General features: G+C 38.6%; 1 protein-coding gene across 7 annotated transcripts in view; it reads right to left on the bottom strand.

Moving 5' to 3' along the window:
• The window catches only part of Tmem135 (transmembrane protein 135), a 228,762-nt gene extending 217,377 nt beyond the window's left edge, over window positions 1-11,385 (bottom strand). For all 7 annotated transcript variants that reach the window (XM_074081564.1, XM_020177322.2, XM_020177321.2 and 4 more), the window contains exon 1: window positions 11,058-11,385. In XM_074081564.1, the coding sequence (XP_073937665.1) occupies window positions 11,058-11,198 (141 nt within the window). In that variant the 5' untranslated portion in view covers window positions 11,199-11,385. The remainder of the gene's footprint in view (window positions 1-11,057) is intronic.
• Between the last annotated feature and the right edge of the window lie 742 nt (window positions 11,386-12,127).

The raw sequence follows: 12,127 nt of genomic DNA on the forward strand, positions 1-12,127 counted from the left end.
ACAGACATGAATACAGAGGGTCAACTGTACACACACACACACACACACACACACACACACACACACACACGGTTCTGTTCTGTGAAGAACCCTGACACAATACATCTCACTTGCTTCCAATGTTTTAATTTGTAAGGTTAAAATTCTAAGCTACAAAAGACAAATGTGAACATTTTTTTAAATGACAAGAAATCAGTCAGGTATCACAGAGTTGTATTTATATATCTTTTAGTTTTCAGAGTTTTTACATATATTATCAAATGATTCCCACAGCAAGCTATGAAGTAGTTAAAGCATTATTATTATATAATTATAAAGAAGAAAATCACAATATATATAACAAAGCAAAACAAAAACTCAGATCCTGTAACTTACAACCAACATTCCACATCATTGCTACCTCATCAGATACCGGCAACCAGCTTATTTTAAAATAACAAGCAAGAAACCAAAAACTAGGGCAACTTGTTAATAGTTTATGTAGGAGGATATAAGCAAATCTTCAAAACTTTTCCTTAACTATTTACTATAAAGAAAATCATACAATTAAGCTTTAATAGTGACCATTAAGCCTTGCACAGCTTACCCATAATATCAGTCCTCTCCTACACTTCCAAGTTTAAATATAAGATAAGCTTTAAAGATAAACCTGAAAGTATACTTAAGATACAATACTGGCACAAAATATAATCAAAACTCAGACCAGGCCCTGCATACATTATGCCTGTCTTACAAGCTGAGTAATACAACATTTTTTAGCAACACAGGGATGATCTTGAAAACACCCTACTATTGCTCCAGCTTTCACTGATGTAACCCACCATGCACTATAAATTTAACCAAAACAGTCTTCTGTCCCCTGCCATCTTCTGCACACATCAGGGCAAATACAGTTGCTAATATAAATCACCTTAATTAACAATAAAAACTCTAATAATACTCTCCTTATAACAAATCTCATTCAGATGAAAAATAGAAGGTAAGTTTAATTCAATCTCTATAATACGAACACTGAAAATAATGAAGTGAATGAATAAATTGAATTCTTAAAACAGAACTCAATTAAAGAGTTTAAGCCCAGGAAATAGAGCAATTTGACCAAGAGAAGAAATCAGATATTCACAGTTATGGGAAGAGATGGCTGCCTTGACTAAAAACTACAACTGAATCACCATTTGTTGACATAAAAATTTCATTAACAGAAAAATAAATCCTTCTCAAAAAGGTAGTATTTCAACACACTCACACTGAAGTCTAATAATCGCTACATCCTGAACACCTACCTAAACAGAAAAAAAAAAACAAAAAACTAACCATGAAAATTAGTCATGGAAAAAAGTCAGAGAAAAAGGAAGTTTTAAAAAGATACTTAACTTCTTAGATATCATAATTTTGCCTAAAATAACCTCAATTTATCTTTAAATGAGTTTAGAGAAACGGAAGTTCAAAATACTTTTGATAACAATTGTAACAAATTTTCTACTATACGTTAAACAAATTTTATTAGAAGGAATCTTCCATTTGAGAAAATCTGTTAAGTGAAGTATTCATGTAGTCTAAGGTAATGTTTTCTTACTACCTATGGCTTCAAGTATAGAGAAAAGCCAACTGTGAAGGAAAAGAAATCAACTTCTTCACTGGGGTACTGGATTTAAGAAACTATGAAATCAACTCCTTTTCTGTAAAATAACTGCCTCTTGTTTCTCTTAATTTCCTTGGGCTAAAACTTATTTTTGTGCCATAAATATTAAACTTAATACATATTCACTTAATATAAAGTTACATGAGCACTATGTCATTTCCATGGGAAAGGCTTCCTAAACCCTCCACCCTAGAATATGTGCTCTTGTAACACACCTAGTAACACCCTGTATATTTTAATAACATTTTTCACAGTTGAAATAATTCTTATGTATTTCTTTTAAGTTCATCTTCCCCCTTTAACTATAATCTCTATGATCCCCTCAACCCTGAATTTCTGACTTATAGGAAATTTTTAATATTTGATGGAGATTAGAAAAGAGAGTGAGAAGAAATGAAGAACTAATGAGTTCAGTGCCTCCTGCACTTGAGAGTTTCTGGGATACATGGCTAAGAGAAAAAAATAGTCCCATATCTATTGTCTTTTTCTAGGTTTAAGAGTCAAGGCTGACCAATACAAACCTTCTATCACTGTCAAGAAACTCCCAAAGTGAACTAATTACAATTCAAACTTCAAAGTTCTAGTTGGAATCAAGAAAACAAAACAACCTGAGAAAGGTAATGAGTCAAAATACTTTACTGGTAACAAGGTGAAGACACTAAATTTGTCATTCATAAAAGGAAACTACTCAAGTCTAAGGACACCTGAGCTAACGTGTTTCCCTCTTTAATACTTTTTTTTGTGCACATAAATGCTGTGAGGTTCATTTTACTGAATTTACTGAATATTTTTCAATATATTTTTCAACATATTTCAATGTATATTTTTCAACATATTTCAATGTATATTTTTCAATAAATTCAAGCAAAGTTAGTTAAAATCTGCTTTCATTCATTTTAATCACTGAGTGTATTAAAGTGTAATCATAAGGAAAGTGAAAGCCCCATATACGATTCATATTATCAATTTACAAAACTAATTTTATTCATTAATTAATCAGACTCATTAACAAATACATATAATTTATATTCCTAGTATCCCAAGATGAAACATTTGTTTTGTGTTACATGAAGGGGAAAAAATACAAATCTTAATCTCAAAACTGTGTTTTAGAGCATATCAATGAGTAGAAAACAAGCTAAGACTAGTGACTGATAAAAAGGCAATTTAAAACTTTGACCTAAGGTCAACAGGGATTCAGACAAGTCTTTAACATAATACTACCTTATGATAATTAAAGAATAATGAACCTACAACATAAGGTACTTGAATATCAAAGCTTCAATCACTCTTCTGCATTAGCATGTACCCAGTATAGTCCTTGGGGGTGTAAACATATTTCACATTCACTGTATTATACAAGTAATAAGAGTACTTGTAATAAAGAAATTGTACCAAGATATTTCTAAATGACTTTCTAAACAACTATATTTAGTTCTTTGTTAAGCTTTCACATCAATTAACTCCCCTTCCCTAGTTTATCACCTAATACAGTGACTTGGTAAGTACTCAATGAATATGTGATGAATAAGTGATCAATCTATTATCAAGGTCTTACTACATTTTGATCACTTCCAAAGTTTATATGGATAGTAAAAGTCTGCGGTCCAGCCTTTCTATATATATAGAATATATAGAGAGAAATATATATATATATATGGCTTGTGCACAAACTGAGGCAAGAACGTTTTTCTTAAATTTATAAAAAGCAAAGGTCACCTTATATACATTCCTTAGAAATGCTTGTTTCTTGACAATCTGGCCACTGTTCACTTTAAAATATACCCCAGAAGCTGGGCATCAGTAGGTCATATATGCAATCCTAGCTACTTGGGAGGCTGAGATCAGGAGGATCACAGTTTGAGCCAGCCCAAATAGTTCCAGAAACCCCATCTCTAAAATAACCAGAGCAAAAATGTACTGGAAGTGTAGCTGAAGTAGTAGAACCATGCCTTGCAAGCATGAAGCTCTGAGTTCAAACACCACTCCCACCAAAATATATATATATGTGTATCAAGAACTATGTATTCTTAGATTCAAAACTACAAAATAAAATATGTAATTAAATTTGGATGAAGATGAATGCTTTAAGCAAAGAGGGGAAGTGGTATACAATGCAATCAAACAAGCAACAGATAAATCACATAAGGCCGTGCACGGCATATCAAAAATCTCACATTCTGTTGAACTGGAGAGTTATGAGCAGAGGAATAACAAGGGCTAAGTTGCATTTTTAAACAAAATGAAATAGGTATTTTAGCCCCATTTTATGGTGGAAGACAATGAGGTTCACGAAATGTTAAGAACTTTACTCAAAGCCACAAAAATAGTAAATGGAAGATCCATATTCTTCCCAGCTCTTAGCAATACTCAATACTTCCCAAAGCTCCCTGGTCAACACTTCTCTGCAACTTTTCTCAATCCATCACCGTCTTCTCCATCTCTTCATTACTCTGTTCTTTTTTTTTCATTCTACTGCAAATATGACCATTCCACAGGGTTTCTTCACTTTCTAAACTAATCTCTCTCTCTTTCCTCTCCTCTCTCCTCTCCCCTCTCTCCCCTCTCCCCTCTCCCTCTATCTCTCTCTCTCCTTCCTCCCTCTCCATCTCTCAGTTGACCTAATCCACTTCCACAGCTTCAATTTTCATCTCCAAGTTTTTCTCTAAGATGGCAGACCAGCATTTCTCAATGCCTCTTGGTCATTCTCCACTTACATACTGCTCTAGTAACTAAAACTCAATATGCGCTGAAGTAATCCAGTATATTTCACTGAAAATATATTTCCAAAGCACTACCTTCAACATATCCTAACAATAAGGCTTAAAATCTTAGAGCTTTGATTCTATTTTCTACCTTGTATTTAACAGTTCTATAACAGTGGTACTGCCAGATTAAGTTTTATAAAAACAACTCCAAGCATATTATTCCCTGTGGGCAACCTTTGGTGATGGCCTTCTACTCGCCAAACAAAGTTCAAGCTCTATCTTTATTCCCCAAGGCAGACCATATTTTATGCTACCTGAATGTCTTTGTTCTTCATTCCTCTCCCAAATCTACCACCTAATTCTACCTTTCCAAACCCAACATTTTCTTCAAGGCGTCTGGGGTTGGGAGTGTAGCTCAAGTGGTAGAGCACTTGCAAGTGTGAGAATCTGAGTCCAACCCCCAGTACCACATTAAAAAAAAAAAAAATTCCTTCCATTAAGTTTCACCTTACCTCCCAGTTAAATATTACTAAACCTAATCACCAAATCTCAGTCTCCCCTGCATTAATTTATCTTCCCTCCAAAAAAAGTTCTTAAGAGTCAAAAGTTCATGACAAATACGATATTCGAAGTAGTAAACAAAAGGCCTGATCATTTAAAGTAACCTGCATCAGGCCAGGCACCTGGGGCTCATTCCTATAGTCTTAACTACTTGGAAAGCTGAGATTAGGAGGGTCGTGGTTCAAGGCCAGCCCAGGTAAATGATTCCTGAGACCCAATCTCCAAAATAACTACAGCAAAATGGACTGGAGGTATGGCTCAAGCAGTAAAGCACCTGCTTTGCAAGGACAAAGCCTTGAGTTCAAATCCAAGTCCCACCAAAACATAAATAAAAATAATCTGTATCACAATGAAACCAACTGGAAAGTTGAACATAAAAATAATCTGATGAGATGGGCCTCATGGTCCACATTTGTAATTCCAAATCTCAGGAAACATAGGTAGGAAGACCATGAGTTCAAAGTCAGCCTGGGATACATAGTGAGTCCCTGTTTTAAAATATATCAAAAAAAAAAAAAACTCATGAAAAAATTATCACTGTGGGAATTATCAGTATGGATTTGGCTCCCTCACTCCTTCAGGTAGGTATCTCTATTAAAATGTATTCTTTATTTCAAAATATACTATTCTTGAAGAAGATAAACTTTCCCAGAAGAGGAACATTCATTTTGATTTCAAAAAAATTTTCTAGTGACTGTGCAAAAGGAAATAATGCTAGCACTGAACAATATGATTAACAATTTGACAATTAACATTTTTAATCAAATAAATTCCTACCTTAATGAGAATCTGCTAGCTCAGAAACATGAATGGTAATGGTGCATAATCATTTAGAGCCTATATTCTAATATTAACTGACCTATAATAACTAAAGGGGCAAGTAAAGTTAACCAGACATAGCTGCTACAGAAAGGGTGAGTTGAGAAAGTGTTTGCTGCAATAGTAGACCCTCAACTTCAGGTGATACACTGCCAGTTGTACTCAACAGAGAATAACAAAAAGTCACACACAAAAACAAGTTCAACAAACTCAAATTGGCACATTAGCTGGCAGAGTGGCTCTAGTGGTAGAGTACCTACCTAGCAAGCATGAAGCCCTGACTTCAAACCCTATACTACCAAAAAAAAAAAAATCAAATTGGCACATTAACAAATAGAAAAACTTGCCATTTTATTGCTCACTTAAAAGAAAAAACACCAAATGACTTTGCTCCATCTCCAAAAGAATAATAGCAAAGCAAGTAAAACTCATCATACACTTACTGAATAGAGAGATAGTGAGCCTAGAGCAGAAAGAACCAAGGGAAATTATGCACAGATAGACAACAGGTATTTCTAGAAGTTTGCATTATTCATTAACTTCAGGGTTTCTTGGGGTTTTTTGTTTGTTTGTTGATTTACTTGCTTTGTGGGGGGTTCTAGCAAAAAGCAAAAGCAAATGTCCATTACAAAAAAAAAAATTGAAAGTCTCACTGCTGGCCTTGTTTATCTCTAGAAAACCTTCTAAACCACAACCTTTACAAAGCCAGTCCATATCACTGAACTGATTTCTTCAGTTAGTGGTTTTCAAGCCTTTTGCAATAACTGGAGACTGTCCACAAATTGTTTTTTATTCCTATTAATTCCAATTCTTGCTTAAATTATTTCTTTAAGATCTATAGATGATGAACTGATCCTTTGTAATCTAACAGACTTACTAAAGTATAACAACAGATTTGTTAGATTATATGGTTTAAGGAGAAGAAATAGTAAGTAAACATTATCATACATATAAAGGTGAATGAAAACACAAGTTTTTAAATCATTCCTCACCAACAGTACCAAAGAATCTATGTCCTTTGGACTCAGCTAAGGGTAAATGCCAGTCCCCTCACCTGGAGGTCCTACAGAAAGCCACCTAAGAAACTGATAATTAGGAAAGTTCTTCAGACCACCTGAGGTTAGTGAAGAAGTTTTCCTTCTTTGGGAAGGCACCTAATTACTTGAAGAGCATGGAATTCATACTCTCAAATATGCAACTATGTACTCTAAGCATGCCAAAAAAAAACAAGGACACCAAACTTTCCTCAACATTAGTGGCAATCTAGGATTTAAATAGTTTAACAACTATTTTGAATGTTTATTTGTGGTGAGGAGGCAACAATTAACATCCAAGAAATGAACTATAACATCCTAAAATATATTCTGGTACATGTGTAAGTTATTAGCATATATTACAAAACATGTAGGAATCGATTTTTTAAAACTAGAAGAAGTGAATTGTTGAGTGGAAACCATGTTTTTCACAAATTATGAAATCACAAAAATTCACTATTGAAAAGAACAGCACATCTACACTTTGAAGTGTTTCAAACACAACAGTTGTAGATGCCAACATGAGAACAAACATACAAAATGAAAGTAAATATGACAGTGATGAAAAGAACCATTCAGTACAACATATACAATAATACTTCAAATGAAAGGATTACATCTTTATGAGACCCATTTTAAAAGGTTCCACAAAACTCTCGTGATTAAAACCTTCCCCAAAACCAGTTTCCCTTTAAAACTCCCCTGTTCCATCAGTGATGGCAATGGTGTCAATGAGACTTGAAATCTTAGAAATATTAACAGGTCTTCATGCTGCCTCAATACCCTCAGTCCTTAAGTCCTGTCCATTTTTCCCATGAAATGCCTCAGAATTGCCCTTTCAACTTCTCTTGCAGGCCTGCGGAAAAGCTGCTCACTCTTGCACTATGCCTAAGTTCATTCATTCATACCCATACTCATCAGACACTTATTGCGCACTTACTGAAGTTCTACACCAGCTCTGAATACAAGCTACCCATTCTAACAGGAGATGGAGATGTACATCACAAATGGTGCAATGTTCTAATGACAATATCACTTTATTAGGTCGGCCCCTCCGATATGTCATTTGCTGTTCCTACACACTGGTGTCCCATGGAAAGCCTCATAACAGCCCTAAAACATAAGTGTAATTATCTTCCACAAAGCAGAGAAACTGAGGCACAAAGAGACAAGTAACTTTCCCTAATCACTCTGCTAGTAAACCGCAAAATGAATTCTACAGATCTGACTCTTGCCACTACTTGGTGAATCTAGTGTGTTAACTCCTAAAACAGTCCTTCCAGGCCAGCCTGCCTAGTGCTGCCAGATTCATCATCTTAAAGCACCCTTTGTACATGGAACCCCTTGGCTCAAAAACCTTCAATAGCTCCTTTAGCCTGACCTTCAGTCTGACTTTGAGTTAAAAAAAAGAACTAAATCCTGTCTTTTTTCCTTTTAAGCTCTAAATCTTGTGAAGCACTTAATTTCTCTAATCTTCCATTTTCTTGCTCATGAAATAAGCAATAATAAGATGCAGACATGTAAGGATTAGATAAAATATAACATGTAAAGGACTAAACACAAAAGTGTTCAATAAATAGGAGTTACTGTTCCTAACTTCAGTACAGAAATCTTCTGTTTTAGACAATGTACATATTGCTTCTCTTACAAAGCCACTTGGATTTCTGCCTTGCTTCACACTATTGCCTCCTCTCCATTAGGAACAGGCACTCTAGATGTACATGCTATAAGAATCAACGTCTGTTCGTCCTCATCAAGGCTCAAGTCAAACTCCACTTCCTCCTCCATGAAGAAATGAACTCCACTCCCAAGAATCCATGGGGAAATGGGGAAGAAAAAATGCACACTCCACACCTATTATTATGAACTAGAAAATATGTGGTACTTCATCAGTTCTTCATCTCTATTTCATTCTCACAGGGAAAGATACAATAACATGCACAAAGACAAAACTGGTAACTGATAGAGATGAGATTAAAATCCAGATACTTCTGGTCCCTTTTAAAAATCCAACCTCCTCCTACACATCACCATGCATCTTGGCACATGGGAATATACATTTAGTAAACAACTATCCAAAGCTTACAAAGGGCATAGTGCTGCTATATGCTGTAAGTAGTCCCATCCACATATACATATACAACTGCCACAAAACCATCATGAAATAATGATTATCCCTAGTGCTTGCAATGTGCTCTAACATTTTCTAACATCTTCTGTTTTGCTTAAAATAAAATAAAATTCTAGTCAGATCACACTGACTTCATTTCACAACCACTGATAAGCAGTAATGCAAAGTCTGAAATAAAGAGCTGTAAAAGATACAAGGTCACATGAGATGGAAAATTTTATCCTCAAGATTTAATCTAGTTGGAGATATAAAGGTAAAATGACTCTTTTCCTAACCACCACCCATCCTACCTTGCTGGAGCAGGAGAATCTATGTGCCTGCTGCTCCCCTAAACTTCCCTATCACAGAATATAATCAATAAACTGTCTAAACTGTAGCTATAATAAATGTTAGGTATTCAACAAACATTTGTTGAATGAATGAATGAGTGAGGTGCTCTGGAATTTCAGAGGGAGAAGTTACATAGCATAAATCTTCTTTCCATCTAGTTCATAATCCTCTGAAGTCAGGAACAAGTGTGTGTGTGTGTGTGTGTGTGTGTGTGTGTGTGTGTGTGTGTGTGTGTGTGTGTGTGTTTCAGTGTGTGGTATGCCAGGATAGAAGCTAGGGCCTTGCACATACTAGGAGGGTGCTCTACCACTGCCCAAAAACATTCTGTACAGTTTAACACATCAAGAGATCAATATTGTTTGTATAAACTCTATGTTTTAAAAAGTCTGGGGCTGGAAGTGTGGCTCAGTGGTAGAACACTTATATGGCATGAGTGAGGCCCTGGATTCAATCCCCAGCACCACAAACAAACACACAAACAAAAATAGCTGAACCATAGTCTGGCCACAATTCACATAAAAAAGCAGATAAACATGAGTCTTTGCCAATGAAAATCAAGGAAGAAGTTTCCAACTCAAATAATAAGCCTACCTTACTATTCAAAGTGTGGCCCCAAGTTACGACATTACCTAAGAGTTTGTTAGAAATGCAGATTCTCTGGACCCATCCAGACCTACTGAATCAGAAACTCCACTTTAAATTAATCCCTAGGGGATTCCTGACACACATTAAAGTTTCAGAAGCATCATCAAGTCTATACCATAAAAATGAAACCTGGCTCCTGTAACCTCAGAGAGTCACCATCTTCTCCTGTGTTATCTCTGTAATAACCAACCAAACTTTTCAAGTACTACTACAAAGGCCATGACACAGTGTCAAGCATACTAGAGTATAAATCCGAAGTATCACTTCAATGAGAAAAATTATTTGATCATTCACTGAACATTGAAAGGAATTTTTAGGAAACGTACAAAAAAAAAAAAAACCTATGATCTCTGCCTCCTTTAGGGCACAGACTGTACAAGAAAGAAAATGAGGCAATGAATGTCAGCAGCCAAAGTAATAAGTCTTTCATCTCAAGGATGAGGTTACTGAAGAAAAGATGTTGGTGACGACATTTAAGAACAAACCTCTTTAACAGTTCTGAGTCAGTGTTACATATAGTCTCTATTAATTGACCTTACATGGAAAGCTGTGTAACAAAATGACCCAGGTGACATGACTCAGATCTGCTGAACACCTTCATAGACTCAATGCCTGGAAACCAGTCTTTAAAATCACTACAAAAAAAAAAAAATCTCAAACCAGGAATCTAAGTCACAATCCTGTCATTCTACAATGAGACAAACTCTGGGTGGCCACAGGAACTTCGGATGAAATAGGCCCTTCTTCTTATTACTGGAAAAATGGGGGGGGGGGGATAAGACGGGGAGTTGATGACAAAAGATAGCAGGCATCCTCATCGCGTCACTGACTGACACCTCTCCATCACAAGGCGGGAGAGAAGAAACCCGACGCCTGTCTCTGAATTCAGGTTTTAAGTGCCCTACACTTAACCCTAAAAGTTGGGAGCCCACCCTCCGCCCATGCAACAGGCATTCGGATGACAGCTCGCCCTCCAGCTCCCCTCCCCCTTCTTCCGAGTAGGAGTTAGGACCTGCGTGCCTCGGGCCCCCCCAAGCCGCTCGGCCACCCCAAAGCTCTCGAACCCCTCCAAAGGAAACCGGACTCGAACGAGTCCCCGAGCCCCTCGGCGGCGCGGCGCCTCCTGGACCCCAGGCCCATCCTCCACACGCAGCTGTCCTGGGGACCGGCTGGCTGACGGGGCTCACCAAGTACAGGGGAGCATAGATCTTCAGGGACTCCTCCAGGGCCGCCCAAGTGATCTGCACGAAGGAGACCCGGCAGGAAGGGTGCCAAGTGTGGCCGATCTCGTAGCAGTTATGAGGGATGGACTTGCTGAGGGCCGCCATGACGGGGAGCCGCGCGCAGGGGAACAGCCGGGGCTCGGGAGGGAGCGGCGCGGACACCAACCGCCGCCCTCTTGCCGCGCCGTCCGCTCGAGGTGCCGAATGGAGGGGAAAGGTCACGCGAGCGGGGTTACTCGGGGCCAAAGTCCTCGGATGTTGGGCGCCTGGCGTATGGCAGCTCGAGGGGGCGGGGCGCGCACGGGAAGGCGGGGAGAGGCGGAGCGTGCGCGCGCTCGCGGCCTCGGCGTGCGGCGCGGGGAGCGCGCGCCTCACGTGCTGGTGGCGCGGCGCGGACACGCGCCCGCTTTTCCTACCCCAGAGCCGGGCCCGGCGGGGGAGTGCAGGCGCTCTGTCCCGAGCGCCAGAGCTAAGTGATGGTTTGCGACAGCTTGTACTTGGGTTTGTGTCCTCGCAAAGCCCAGCCAAGTAGGGCTGAGGGTAGTGGAACAAAGAGAGCTGGTAGAGTGAGAGAGGTTTGCCCCAGGGAAGGCCTGAGCTGCCGCTTCCCCTTCCCGGGAGTGCCACGTAACAAATTCTAGGGCAGCCTGCTGGTTGCCAGCGCTAACTGCTCCTAACTGCGGAGCCTTCTAAGCTCTGTGGTGCCCGGGAAGGTTTGAAAAATCTCAGCTAGGTCCATACACCTAACCACGTGCGGAAAAGGCAGTAGGTGGTCCTGTCCAAACCCTAAGGACTGGGCACCCCCGCATCCTTGGCAGGTGCATCAACCGAATAATAGTACACACGGTGGAGGCCGCGGCGGTGGGTTAGAACTCGTGCGTGACTAGAGAGTTTGGCCAACGATTGACTGGCATGACACGGACCTGTGTGGCCTGAATCACATAACGTCCGAATGTCGGTTTCCTCATCCATGTTAACTCTGCAGTTACTCTGGAATTCTAAGTTCTGTATTTTATTAAAAAGTAGGAACTTAG

The sequence above is a fragment of the Castor canadensis genome, chromosome 1, assembly GCF_047511655.1.
Source record: "Castor canadensis chromosome 1, mCasCan1.hap1v2, whole genome shotgun sequence".
In the NCBI taxonomy this organism is placed as follows: Eukaryota; Metazoa; Chordata; class Mammalia; order Rodentia; family Castoridae; genus Castor; species Castor canadensis.